General features: G+C 41.9%; 1 protein-coding gene across 1 annotated transcript; it reads right to left on the bottom strand.

The window, feature by feature from the left end:
• Positions 1-653: 653 nt before the first annotated feature.
• On the bottom strand, positions 654-7,458 carry LOC149473551 (transmembrane protein 17B-like). The gene is made up of 4 exons (XM_089677821.1): positions 7,335-7,458; positions 6,252-6,355; positions 2,824-2,937; positions 654-977 (listed from the first exon to the last, which is right to left on the bottom strand). The coding sequence occupies exons 1-4, from the start codon at positions 7,450-7,452 to the stop codon at positions 654-656; spliced, it is 660 nt and encodes a 219-aa protein (XP_089533947.1). The 5' UTR covers positions 7,453-7,458.
• Between the last annotated feature and the right edge of the window lie 7,045 nt (positions 7,459-14,503).

Raw genomic sequence — 14,503 nt, 5'->3', positions numbered from 1 at the left:
TAGGGCGTTACAGATTGAGCATGTACGAAAAAAATAGCATAGTGCTGCACATTTCCCTTTTGATTTTGGTCTAGGAGAGACGGCCAAATGTCCAGTTTGCATGAGGGCCTAAGTTGTAAAAAGTATAAACATTATGAAATAAGTCCAGTTGAATGTTGCCAACTACTACTATAAATTATGCAAAATAAATAGCATAACAAAGGGGGAAGCCTTTCCTTTGTAGTACTTAAAGTGATTGCACCGGGGACTTCACATTTCAGTCCCGTCTACTAATAGGCAAAACATTTTCACCTGCTCTTATCACTTTGACTCTCACCACCAAAAAGCACAGCCTTCTGCTTCCTTCCCTTATAATCAACAGATGCAGGGAAGTGGTATGATGTAACTAAGTGTTCTTCAACCCTACCACTGAGCCCAAGACGGTTTTTCCAGGAAAATCCTTTCTGTCCTGCTACACACACCCAGGTAACTCCTGCCTGCTGCAGTCAGCTAAAATTGATGATTTATTCCACTGCTGTAATTAATACGGAAGGCATGCCTAAGAACCTCCTGTGGTCTATTGGAATAATAAGTGCTGCTGGCATTGTATCATCCAGGTATGAAGAGAAACATACCAAGTAACTTTTGCTTTCACCACCAAGATTCAATAATAATTAATACATAAGGGCATCTCTGTCTTGCAATCCAATCATGCTCTTTTTGCTGCGCTGTATTGTAACTTGGGAACATTTGGCAGGTACATTTTTATTCTCTAAATCATCAGTCTTTTGCAAATAAAACTGTGTGGCCAGTTGTCTTGTCATGATCTTTAGGACAAAGAATGAGACAAGCAGCTCCATGTTAAGAAAAATCACATAGATTACATGTACTGCTAATTCCAGAGGCAGTATCAGGATCTTTTCATCTGTCAAAAGGAATAAGAAAAGAGGCATCTGAATGAGGAAAGTAAGAAGCAGAAATCCAGCCAGTTCTGGTACCTGGTTTAAAGAGAGAATACAGGCTTACATAGTATACACAATATGGAAATTGGTCATTGAAGCAAAACTCCAGACAAAAATAAGATAAAAATTAATGTCCCCTTAAAAGATAAAGTAAAAAAACTATCTTTTGCTGCAAACTTCACCTTTTAACCTAGAGCTTTCCACCATAGTACTTTTTTCTGCTGCTAAATGTCTTCAGTCTAATAACCACCATCATTCAACCCACTTGCTCAGAGTTCAGGTCGGCCTCAACCTGCCCCAGCCTATGACTGGACAGTGAAAGGAGAAGTAGCACCATTATGAGCTCATTTCTTTGTCACTCTGCTTTCCCTGCCCTCTAGCATGCTTCATGTCATGTCATGTTCTTCTTCCTCTAATACTCCAGCCTTTCTGTACAGGAATTGCAAGAGACTGGTGCCAGGTAAATGTTCTATATAATAATGAGCTTCATTAATATGTGTTTTTATATCTGCCTAGAGTTTCGTCCCAAATATAGGTCTTATCACAAGTGAAGGGAATGCATAGGAGGGGGGGTGGGTTATTTACTAAAACTGCATGGTGCAAAATCTGGTGGAGCTTCGCATAGAACCCAATAGGCTTCCAGGTTTTATTGTCAAAGCTTAACTGAGCAAGCTGAGGTTAGAAGCTGATTTTTTATATTTTCCAGATAAACAAGCAAAAGAGATTTAAATAATTTTTAACAATATGTGTTTTTGTATCATACTAGTTACACTGTACATGGGGCAGCTATATTTGGTACTTACAAATCTAGACTTTGCATCTTACTTTCCATTGCTACACAGTCATTGTGCTTTACTGTTGCAAAGCTACATACTTTCCCAGATAACTTTTTAATCAGTCTTTTTATAATAAAAATATTCCTTGCAAAAGGTGAAGTGGATGGATTAGCGTGCATCATCGTGCAGGCAGTCCCATTTTTGCCAAATGGGACACAGCAGTTGTGCATGTATACGGCTGCTGGTCCCATTTTGACATCCGTGTAGGTGTGTGTCCCTGAATGTAGACAGTGTGGGGTTTATTTACTAAAGCTAGAGGGTGAAAAATCAGGCTCACTTCTGCAAAGGAAACCAATCAGCTTCCAGGTTTATTTACTAAAGCTAGAGGGTGAAAAATCAGGCTCACTTCTGCAAAGGAAACCAATCAGCTTCCAGGTTTATTTACTAAAGCTAGAGGGTGAAAAATCAGGATCACTTCTGCATAGAAACCAATCAGCTTCCAGGTTTATTTACTAAAGCTAGAGGGTGAAAAATCAGGCTCACTTCTGCATAGAAACCAATCAGCTTCTAACTTCAGTTTGTTCAGTTACGCTTTGGCAATAAACTTGGAAGCTGATTGGTTTCCATGCAGAAGTGAGCCTGATTTTGCACTCTCCAGCTTTAGTAAATAAACTCCTGTGTGACATGCACACATGTCAAATTGGGGCCAGCACCTGTGTCCATGCAGCCCCTACATCCCAATTGACATGAATGGGACTGCTTGCACACGGAGGAACACTTGTGCATCTCACGCAGGCAAAGATGGCCCTCGCACAGGTGTAACATTTGTTACACCCCATGTGAACAAGGACTAACACTACCCTCTCCAGATTGCCAATGCTGCTGTCCAAATGTGTTTCTGTTGGTCCTCCATATGGGATAGAGACACCCTATGACAGGAAATATGTTACTGGTCAGATCCTAATGTGAAAAGAAGGGGAAAAAATTCCAAAAAAGGGAAAATGAATGTAGCCACCATATTTAAGGATTGGTAAGCTGCAATATATTACAATTTATGTTTTAGATTAATTTTGCTTAAAGGTAACAGCAAGACAATTTCAGCTTACCTTCTCATGTAAATTTCCAATGTAGCCCAAGTAAAGTCTCAGGATTTCAATTACTGTGATAATTGTGACAGCTGTGACTAAGAGAAATTGATAGTAACCTGGAAGCAAGAAGTACTGCAGAAACAGAAGAGAGAAGATGGCGTTTTATACCTAATTAGTGTCTACAAGCATTATACTTCTTCATTTTTTAAAATTGCTGCAAAAAGCAGTGGTGTACCTGGACAGCATAAAACACTTTATGGAAAAATGTAGACTTTGCAGCCAGTCAGGCGAATAGTTGAGTGTTCTGTGCAAGGCCATCTTTTACTGGCTATTGTCTATTGGGACAAACGGCTGCATTGACATAGCTGACACAGTTGCATTCCTGAACACACATGAACACACATATGATGTGTGTTCAGGAACCTGCACCCACATGTCACATTGGGACAGAGACTTTGTCTGTGCAGCTTCGTGTCCCAATAGACAACAATAAGATGCCCGTACGGGGATGCATGCAACACCTGTGCATCCTCATGATGGTAAAAAGTGGCCCTGTACAGGGCATGCACCTAATCACCTTGTCTGAACAGGGACATATACACTCACCGGAGTCTTTATTACAGTAGGTACACCTGTTCAATTGCTTGGTAACACAATTTTCTAATCAGCCAATCACACAGCAGCAACGCAATGCATTCAGGCATCTAGACGTGGTGAAGACGACTTTCTGAAGTTCGAACCAAGCTTCAGAATGGGGAAGAAAGGGGATTTAAATGAATTTGACCGTGGCATGGTTGTTGATGCCAGACGGGCTGGTCTGAGTATTTCATAAACTGCTGATCTACTGGGATTTTCACGCACAACCATCTCTAGGGTTTACAGAGAATGGCCCAAAAAAGAGAAAATATCCAGTGAGTGGCAGTTGTTTGGACGAAAATGCCTTGTTGATGTCAGAGGTCAGAGGAGAATTGTCAGACTGGTTCAAGATGATAGAAAGGCAACAAGTAACTCGTTACAACCAAGGTAAGCAGAATACCATCTATGAACACACAACACTTCGAACCTTGAAGCAGCAGCATCAGACCACTCTGGGTGCCACCCCTGTCAGGTCCAGGAAGGTTCTGGTTCACTTATTTACCTACAGGTTTAGCGCAATGGGCTTGATTTACTAAAGGCAATTAGTACACTGCAAGTGTACTGAAAGGGCAGTTGCTCTAGTTCTGAGGGGAATATGCAAGTAAAATAAAAAAAACAGTACTTTTGCTTGCACATAATTGGATGAAAGAAAAGAGTTTCGCCTCATTTTATAGCTTTCCCTCGAATCTAAAGCAACTGCACTTGTAGTGTGCTTGAAGTGCACTTGCAGTGCAGATGCACAGTGTATTTGCTCTTATTAAATCAACCACAGTATCTGTAACAGAACTGACCCAGCCTGCGCTGAGTACTTCCGTTAGAATACTGCTTCCCTGTCCAAACACCGACAACAGACACCACGGCCGACCACACAAGACTAGACGACACCAGTCTTGAAGTAAACCAGGAGGTAGACTACTTTATTTGAACACAGATACAAGATATGTACACTCAGGGGACAAATCCCCCCTCCCTGCATAATGTCACAGGGTGGGGCAATCTACATTTAGTAACAAGAGACACACAGGTATTCAAACTTCACACCAGCAGACAGTCCCATCAGGACGGAGGGCTGCTGGAGAAACCCCCCCCCACTAAGCTAATACACATAAACACATACATCCCATAATATGCAATGAAATTCCTCCTACGCTGCTATGGACACCAAACCCTACCCTACAGCTGCTAACACTCAAACTGATACCAAAACAGTGAAATGAATAATATATAAAATAGTGTAGCGCTTCAATACTAAACCACCATTAATAGTGAATCATAGGCAAATCAAATCTTAATGTGAATAGTGATATAAAAAAAAAACACATAAACTAGTGTGATAAATCATAAAGTGACAGGGTCACCTAGGTGACCTAAAAAAGTGCCAACAAATGACTCGACAATATATACAAAGACATAATGTGATAGTGCAACTTCAAATCTCATAAATGAATCAAAATAAGTCTAGTAAATATGAGTATGTAAGTGATACAACATACACATGCAATGTGCAATTCGTGCTAAATCGTGTAAATGCCAACACACTTTTCCACTCCAGCAGCAGTGCCTCCTCACCTCCTTTCTGCGACCCCTAAGAAGTAAATAAAGTGTCTTATTAGTTATTATTTACATCTTATTAAAGCTGCAGAATCATTATTTTAATGAGGAAGTCACGAGACTACATGATGTAACGTGTAGGTACGCTGATACGCAGCTTCCGGTTTTGAAGCAACGCACTTCCAGTACGGGACGCCATCTTGAAAACTCCTAGGAAGTACCACGTGGATGCAGTTTACCCACACAGAGGAGAGGGAAGGGGATGTATCTAAATGTGAGTGTACTTCTTAGCTAAAATAAAGAACTGCTTGCTTGATTTACTACACTATGGAGGATCTCTTTTTTGCTCACTAATATGTGAGTGAGATTTCACAAAATACCTGCTTAGAGGGTCCTAAAGATCTCAGAGGAGAAATTTTGGATGAGGCTTAATAAGAAAACAGCTTGAGAAGGAGATTTGCCAGCCGGGATTGTTGAGGATCCAGGGTGATCCTGAAGGCTTTCTGGCCCTTAGGGGTAGCAGAAAGGAGGTGAGGAGGCACTGCTGCTGGAGTGGAAAAGTGTGTTGGCACTTACACGATTTAGCACGAATTGCACATTGCATGTGTATGTTGTATCACTTACATACTCATATTTACTAGACTTATTTTGATTCATTTATGAGATTTGAAGTTGCACTATCACATTATGTCTTTGTATATATTGTCAAGTCATTTGTTGGCACTTTTTTTGGTCACCAAGGTGACCCTGTCACTTTATGATTTATCACACTAGTTTATGTGCTTTGTTTTGAATATCACTATTCACATTAAGATTTGATTTGCCTATGATACACTATTAATGGTGGTTTAGTATTGAAGCGCTACACTATTTTATACATCCCATAATAGTTTGCTCCCAAGCCAGACACACAATAGAACAATGGGATGCAACCACATGACATTAAACAATCCACAACCCCCACCCCACCTATCTCCTAGACATGTCTACACAATATTAGGACAGATCGCCCTGTACCCCTAACAGGCACAGGGTGATTTACACATAAGAAGGATATGGGGAGCTGAGACAGGGGTTTCCCCACCTCTCCAAAGTAAGCTGGGTTCTATGGGCCCCCCACCCAAAGTGACTCCCATCACAGTATCCTGTTTGAGGAGGGCCAATTCTTATACCACTCCAAAAAATAAATAAATGAAAGGGCTTCACTTATTACACTGTATAAGGAGACAAAAAAAAATAAATGTTCACTTCATACTCACCTTGAGTTCCAACATGATAACCTCAGATATGAACCAGAAAGGAAAGAAGAATACATTGAAATATAAAGCCATCTGGAGGGGAACACTTGACAATACTTCATGGCCTATAGAAACACATAACAGAGTTTATTGTAAAATATTTTATTTTCCTGTGACCCTTTAATTTAAAGGGTAAGTCTGCTTTCATAAAAAAATTCCCATCCTTTGTGTTCTTGTGGTGAAAACTGTGTGCTCCAGGTATGCCAATACAGACTAGTGGCCTGCCCAGGTGCATGCACTTTTTGGATGCAGACAGACAGTATTCACAGGCCTATGACATGTTTGAGTTTCCTTGGATCACCAAGACTCCACAGCTTGCAATCAATGTCCATACTTACTGTATGCTAGTAAGGCTTTCTTCCCCAGCCTTAGTGTACCTGTCATGTCCCTTTCATTCAACTTTAGTTCTTTCAGTCATTATGGCATTTTGACAATTGTGTAACTCTTCCCATATTCATATTATTACAGGTATGAACTCAATACAGTTATAAAGATATAATATTTTTTCCTTTTAGCTTGTCCTTTTAAAGTAAACCTGTCAATAGGCAGATACCGGAGCTGCTATCGCTGACTTCCTTGTAAAAAGGCTAATTGTCTAGTCGTTGTGTTGATTACCAGCTTCAGCATGTTGGGTCACCGGGTATGCAATTATTAGGAAAGCCAGAAAAATGTAAGGGTTCCTTGTCTGTATACTAGTTTTCAGTCCATGGTTCAGAATTTGGATACAAGAGGATCAATATGACAATCAGGTAACAGGAATTTTCTTCATTCAGTTCATTCTTCTATGTAAGGCTCACCTTACACATTACAACCTGACCATACAGTCTCTGTACAATCACCCTTAGATCTACCAAAAATTTAATAAAAGGACCTACCTAAACTATCCAATCAATTTATCCAGTCAGGCAGGCCCGTGCACTACATACTTTTTGGTAGATCTAAAGGAGACTGTACAATAAAATTGTAGAGCTTATAGAGCTGGAAAAAATAATAGTCCTTTATATAGTAAATTAAATCATAATGTAGATAAAATAAAATAGTTACCTGTGTGATATGATCGATGTTCTCCACAATCTGTGGTTTTGTTTTGAATAAATAAAGATCCACTTATACTGGCAAGGCCATGACGAACATTGCTTGGCAGAGGGGTATGTAGAGGCATAGTCACTTCTCACACCACGCTTGTGGTTATACTCTGATCAGACAGCAGGTTTAATACCAGGCTCTCCTAATTGTAAAGTCTTAATGGGATTTCCAGAAGCATGCTGCACTAGAGGATTAGCCAACTGCTACTTCCATGTCAAAATAATCCCCATAAAGGCTGTGTAAAAAAATTAACAAAAGAACATTTAAAAAATGTACCCAGTGATCCTTATTTGTTTCTCCTACCCTGAATCTATTTAAAACGTGATTTGCCAAAAAAGTATAATTTCCGTATTTATAGGGAATGTGGTCACTACAAGCACCCCTGGAAGTCAGATGGAATAGAAACTTTCCTGTACAAGTCTGAAAGTTTGAATAAACATGGGCTAATTTAAAAATAAAAATCCTTTTAGGGCCCATTTAGATCTATGCATATGAGTAAAGGTGCATATTTTTTTTAGCATGAGGCAGGTGTATTGTAATACATCAACCTGCAATTACTTTGTGTGTTGACATGTGTTATTGATACATGCTGAGTTGCATTTCCAGTGCATTTTTGAAGTTAGGATTGGTAGTGGATAGAGTTACTAGACATTGACCATTGTTTGTAACAATAAGGGCAAATGGAATAGGTGCCATGGACCAGCCAAAAGATTGGAGGATCCTCCGGTGGGTTTCTGCTGTCTAAGCACTGCCTCCTAAGTCCTAGGCCAGTAAACCTTCAATTAAATAAGCAGAAAAAAGACAGATTCCTTCATAGCAACATACTCAAAAAGGCGCTGGGAATTTGACTTGCACGTGTAGTCAGATGAAGGAAAACTTAAAAAAAAACTCAGAAGCCATGGTGAGGCAGTTCACAAACAGTAAGGCTTCCCTCTTTTTGGATACTTGACAGTAGCTCAAACCATACATATACAGAAAGGAGCACCACAATAAAACTGGAAGAAAGAGTCCAAGATAGTTTTAACTGTTAGTAAAAAATAATAATTTTAATTCCACTAACGCTTTTCGGGGACAACACCATTTCCCTTCATTGGGGCTCAACAAGGGATAAAACTTGGATGGATTTTCAATTTTGCCGAAACTTCGGCAGCTGTAGTTTGAAGTAGCAAGGTACATTTTAGTAACTTTAAAATACTTGATGGCTTGAGTACATGGTATATTTTTATTAACAATGTGGAATTCTCCTCTTCACTTGCTTTGTATCCCTGTCTGACAGGGATAAGTTTTTTACTGCAACAAGTCTTGTGCAACCGACAGTCTAATCCCTAGATGTTATGACTGCTGTGGTGCAGGTTAGTAGCTGAGGGCAGCCAGTGCCTTCCTTACTGATATTTGTGTATGGATTGGCAGTCCTTCTGTGGGCCTCCTAAAGATGTACTCTACCTCCTGGTATTTCTTACTGCCGATTTGCTGCAAAAACATTGCTTACTGTCCTGAGCCATTAGTTTGCCACCTCATCCTTGTGGCCAGCCTTTGCCAAGAAGGTAAGCATTTTCTTTCAGGCGTATAGGAAGCTCACTAATAGGCTCTTTGCCAGTTGGCCCTTCAAGAGTTAAATGCATTATGCATACCCTAAATTGAGCCTGTGCTTGAAAAACAAAAATTTGTATGAATCGTGCTTTGCTCAAGCAGCCAGGAATAAAGATGATGACATCCAAAAAGATGTCACATTAATTAAGCATGTGGTCAAGATAATCAAAAGGAATTGTTTCCACCTTCTGGAACCAGTCAACCAGTCTCAGGGCCTTCTTAGGCCAATCAACCATCTTCAGATGCTTCCAAAGAATAAGAAGGGGATGAGGCTGACCTATATGCAGGTTGATTTTAAGCTTGTATCTCCCTTTGTAAAGCTGATAAGGTGCCTTAAAATGGAAGATCCTGCAAGTTCACTACAAAGCAGCAGAATTATTTCAAGCACCTCCAAAAGACTGTGCAATTTCCCTATGGTGGCTGAATTAAAAACCCATTTTAGAAGAATGGCTTCAGGCTTGAGCCAGAGGCATCTTTTAGCAGCTGGATGTCAAAATTATGCACTTTTAAGGAAGAAGGTGTTCACTGTACACAGTTGGTTGATGGTGCCCTTACTAGAATAGCCAGACATAAACCTTTACCATTAAAGGATATACTTAATTGCTGTATTGATCTTAAAACGGGAAACTTCAACTGACAGCAAAGATCTGAGATTGTGGTTATTCTGGTTCCAGGCTCAGAATAAACATCCTGTGTAGTGTCCACTCTCACTGCATAGAATTTTGCTCCTGTAGTACTGGCTGGGACTCCAAGAAGAACTGGAAAGCAAGTGAATCCTCATCCAAGAAGTCAGCAAAGAACTCTGCTTCAGGAAGCCAGAATATTTTCTGGTCTTCTGCAGCTTATGCCTCCCATACATGTTTTATGCGTGCTTAGCTGCTCCTCAGCATAAATGTACAGCCTTGTTCACAAACATTTGGACACATTTTTCAGGCTATGTTTGGGAGATCATTAATTCTTCATGACTTTGATTGTGCTGCAAAGAACTCCTTGCCCCTGTGACAACAGACTAGATCTCCTAACTTGATGTCAAATCTTACTTTACCAAAGAATGGTAATTCCAACCCTGGCAGCTGAGAGGTTTTAGGAAAGATACTATTTTTGCTCAAAGGGTTGCCTGTTTCCACCTTCCCATAGCTGTCTCTTTTCAGAAGTACCTCCATTCTTCGTGGTTCAAGACATTAAGCAACTTACATGAATGCTACAGGTGTACAGCTGACAGGTCAAGAAAAGGTTGTCTGACACCTAGATAAGTCCCTGTGTATCCAATTCAATGTGGTTCAGAATATGGTATTTCTGCCACTAGAGCACATACCAGTGGTAAGATACTGGGTTGTACTGGATTTCCTCTCCACTTGCCAGCATTTGAATGTGTGATGATGACTGAAACCATGGCCTCTCCTGTCCCTATATTAGAGTGAGCTCAGTGGAAGAGGAACCTTTTCCAGAAAGGTTTTTCTCCAACAGTGAGCATGCACTAAACTATTCATATCTCACAGACAATGATAGGAACCCTTTGGTGGTGGATGTAGTAGGAAATCTCAGTTGCCAAATAGTGGCCCAAGTCAATAGTCAAAAAGTCAATAGTCAAAGTCAATGAATCATTTTGATTTCCAGCCAGCCTTTTGCTCTTCGTGCCTTCCGTAACTTGACAGTAGATTCCCAGTCTTGATAAGGCTGGACGACATGACAGTAGTGTACTACATCAAGAGGGAAGTTGGAACCAGCAGTATTAGTCTACTGAGGGAGGTAAAGTTGATAATGACCAGAGCAGAGAGGAATCTCTTCAAAATTTCAGCAATTTATATGTCAGGAATTCAGAACTTCTAGAAGGACTCCAAATTCCGTATCCCAGTTTGGCAACAAGTGTTTCTACATTTAAACTTCTTCAAGTGGATTCTGTCTCTACACAGGAATTCAAAGTTAGATCTGTTGGCACCTCTTTACAATTGCGAGCTGGAGAGTTTTTCACAAGGGGTCTATGCCAGCAATTCCTGGACGCTGATGCTCTGACAGATTAGGAGAGATTTCCTCAGCTGCATGCTTTCTCTCCAGTCCTCACCATATTCACATTCGTATGACTGTAACACCCTGCTCTAAATGTCTAATGCAGAATGTTGAAGTCAACACAAGATGACAGTGTTCTGCAAAACAGTAGCAGCCACATGTTGAAGAATAGCCACATGGAACTTGTATGCTGAATTGCAGGACTTTACAATAGAACAGTGCACCTGGGAACTGCATTTCCCAGAGGAGCTGGCATGTGGGTGGGAGCATATATAACTCAAAGCCCGGGAGCCTGATCAGGAAGTGAGAGGGGAGAGATAGAGAGAGGCAGAAGTGTGCTCACGGCTGGAGTGCTGGACCAGGAGACAGAGTCAGAGAGGGAGGAAAGAAGCGGAAAGATTCTGCTGATTATCAGTCTTGCCACGCTGGCCAGTGAGGGAATATGTAAGCAGGAAACTAGACTAACCAGGACCGGAGAGTCTAAGGGAGCCCCACATCTGCTGGGAAAGACGGACCTCCGACACCATTAACAGGGTGAGAGAGTCCCATACACCCACTAACTGAGAGAACATTGACAATTTCATCACATCAGCTATCTACCTGCACATAGTTGCAAATATTGCACATAGTTACCCCAGTTTGCGGCCTAGTTCTCCCAGCTGTCATTGTTGGAACACATTTGCATTACAGTCTCATCATTCAAACTGACCGCAGGACACACAGCTGCAGGCCAGAATACAGCAGTGCCAACTGAAACATCAATTTATCCTTCCCAACTGAACAGGATTTCTACTACTGTTGCCTGTGGCCCTTGTCACCCAGAGAGAGAGTTGTTCTTGCTTACAGACACTTATGTCAACTGTTACACTTTACCACTTTAAATCTGTCCTTGTTTAGTGCCTTAAAGAAAACCCTACATCAGTTCACCACTATCAAGAGGAGAAGTACTTATTAACTATCATCTACACCTTAGATCATCTTCACACCAACTGGGCCCCAACTAGCACGCAGAAGACTCATATTGTTCTTAAAGGGACATTGGTTGATTATAGACGAGAGCTCTCTCCATTTTCAAATTTAATCTTTGCCATCAGGTTCTGAGGACCCACAGTTAGCTTACCTGTTTATTGATAGTTGTTCTTGCTCGCTGGGAATTCAACAGTCACCTCAGTTGGAGGCAGAGAATAAATAAATAAATAATAAATAATATTTCTGAAAGCAGACCCGACAGCTAACAGTTACTGATATTTTATTGTGGATGCTGTTACTTTTACTTACAGTTCACAAGAGGGATTATATTGCTGCATATGTTAATGCTATTTTAATCTCTCCCTCTCTTCCGGTGCATTCCCCTCCCCTCTGAAGCATGCACACATCACCCCCATACTTAAAAAGCCCTCCCTGGACCCCAATGACCCGAACAACCTCAGACCCATCTCCCTGCTCCCATCTACATCCAAACTCCTCGAGCGCTTAGTCTACACTCGCCTAAGCTCTCACCTCAACGACAACAACCTCCTTCATCCCCTACAGTCCGGCTTCCGTCCCCTACACTCCACCAAAACCGCCTTACTCAAACTCTCCAACGACCTTCTAAATGCCAAAGCTAATGGCCACTATTCAGTGCTCCTACTCCTTGACCTCTCCGCGGCCTTCGACACAGTCAACCACCCCCTCCTCCTCAAAAAACTACACTCCCTCAGCCTCCGAGATTCCACTATCTCCTGGCTCTCATCCAACCTATCACAACGCTCTTTCAGCGTTACCTATAATGCTACCACCTCCCCCTCACTCTCCCTCTCTGCCGGGGTCCCTCAAGGCTCCGTCCTTGGGCCCTTTCTCTTCTCCATCTACACCTCCTCCCTTGGCCAACTCATACACTCTCACGGCTTCAACTACCACCTCTATGCCGACGACACACAAATCTATCTCTCAACCCCCCACCTCACCCCCTCAGTCTCTGCCCAAATCACAAACCTACTGTACGACATATCAGACTGGATGTCGCTCCACTTCCTTAAACTGAACCTCTCCAAACCGAGCTCCTAGTCTTCCCCCCAGCCCGCACACCACTGCCCATTGACTTCTCCATCACGTTCAACAATACCACTATCAGACCCACCCAGCAGGCCAGAGTACTTGGTGTCATTCTGAACTCCAACCTATCCTTCCAGCCCCAAGTCCAATCATTAACAAACTCATGCAGACTCCACCTCCGCAACATCGCCAAAATCTGCACGTTCCTAACCCCAGAAACCACTAAACAGCTCATCCACTCCCTCATCATATCACGACTCGATTACTGCAACTCCCTCCTCACTGGCCTGCCCCCCCACAGGCTATCCCTTCTTCAGTCGATCCTGAATACGGCAGCCAGACTCATTCACCTTACCAACTGCTCCGTTTCCGATTGCGCAACGGATCAAATTCAAAATCCTAACACTGACGTACAAAGCTGTCCACCATACTGCCCCAAATTACACCACCGACCTAATATCCAAGTACCACCCAACACGCACACTCCGCTCCTCACAAGACCTCCTTCTCTCTAGTTCCCTGGTCTCCTCCTCCCATGCCCGCCTCCAGGATTTCTCCAGGGTGTCACCCATCCTCTGGAACTCCCTGCCCCAACCCATCAGACTATCACCTACTCCCCTCTCCTTTAGGCGCACCCTTAAAACCCACCTCTTCAGGGAAGCCTACCCCGCCCCCTGCTAATTTGCCGACCTCCTCCACTCTTCCTACCACTCCATCCCTCATAGCTATCTCCTCCTGTACCACTATCCCTTCCCTCCTAGATTGTAAGCTCGAAAGAGCAGGGCCCTCGAACCCCTCGTGTCTCGCATTGTATTGTTATTGTACTGTCGCATGTTCTGCCCCTTTTTGTAATGTACAGCGCTGAGCGAACTATTGAAGCTTTATAAACACTGTATAATAATAATAATAATAATAATTTTGTGCTTTTTTGATCAAGCTAAGTTCAAACTCAATATAAACATCATATTGATTTAACTAACTTGTGTTTGAGTCCCTTTTTACAGTGGTGACTTATTCAGGTCATAAGAGTGTTGTGGTGGCAACAGTGGCTGGGCTTTCAGAAAGAGGTCCAGATTGACAGGGAACCCAAAAATTACTAAGCAACCCTTAAGAGGTTAGTGCTACATGACTACTGTTAAAAATAACAGAAACAGTTGCACTGATTCCCTGTTGACCACACAGGCCTTTGTTCCTACATCTACTTTAAACTCTATTATCAGTCCCTCTATCTCTCAGATGCTCATCTCTGCTCCAGTTATTGCTCTTGAGAGCAAAAGACTAAGCAGCATATGCTGTTTTTCTAAGCTCATATATATATTCCAGAACAATGGTGGACTAATATAATTTACAACAGTGTGTCCAGTAATGTCTGCTTCTTACTATTGTATCAGTCCTCAGGTCCCCTATATTATGGTATTATGGACTTCTTACAGACCAGCCTGGATATTGGGCTGATCTTCAGCTCTCTTATGCTGGAAAACCTTTCTTGATCA

The sequence above is a fragment of the Staurois parvus genome, unplaced genomic scaffold (assembly GCF_062004578.1).
Source record: "Staurois parvus isolate SC_StPar_1 unplaced genomic scaffold, SC_StPar_1.0 ptg000014l, whole genome shotgun sequence".
Classification (NCBI taxonomy): Eukaryota; Metazoa; Chordata; class Amphibia; order Anura; family Ranidae; genus Staurois; species Staurois parvus.
This window is presented reverse-complemented; position numbering and strand designations above follow the sequence as displayed.

Bases quoted from the DNA above. Each gene is read 5' to 3' on its own strand.
- LOC149473551 (XM_089677821.1), bottom strand. From the start codon at position 7,452: ATGCCTCTACATACCCCTCTGCCAAGCAATGTTCGTCATGGCCTTGCC. The intron at 2,938-6,251 runs GTGAGTATGAAG...CTGTTTCTGCAG, and splicing joins TTATCATGTTGGAACTCAAG to TACTTCTTGCTTCCAGGTTA. The intron at 978-2,823 runs GTAAGCTGAAAT...TCTTTAAACCAG, and splicing joins TTGGAAATTTACATGAGAAG to GTACCAGAACTGGCTGGATT.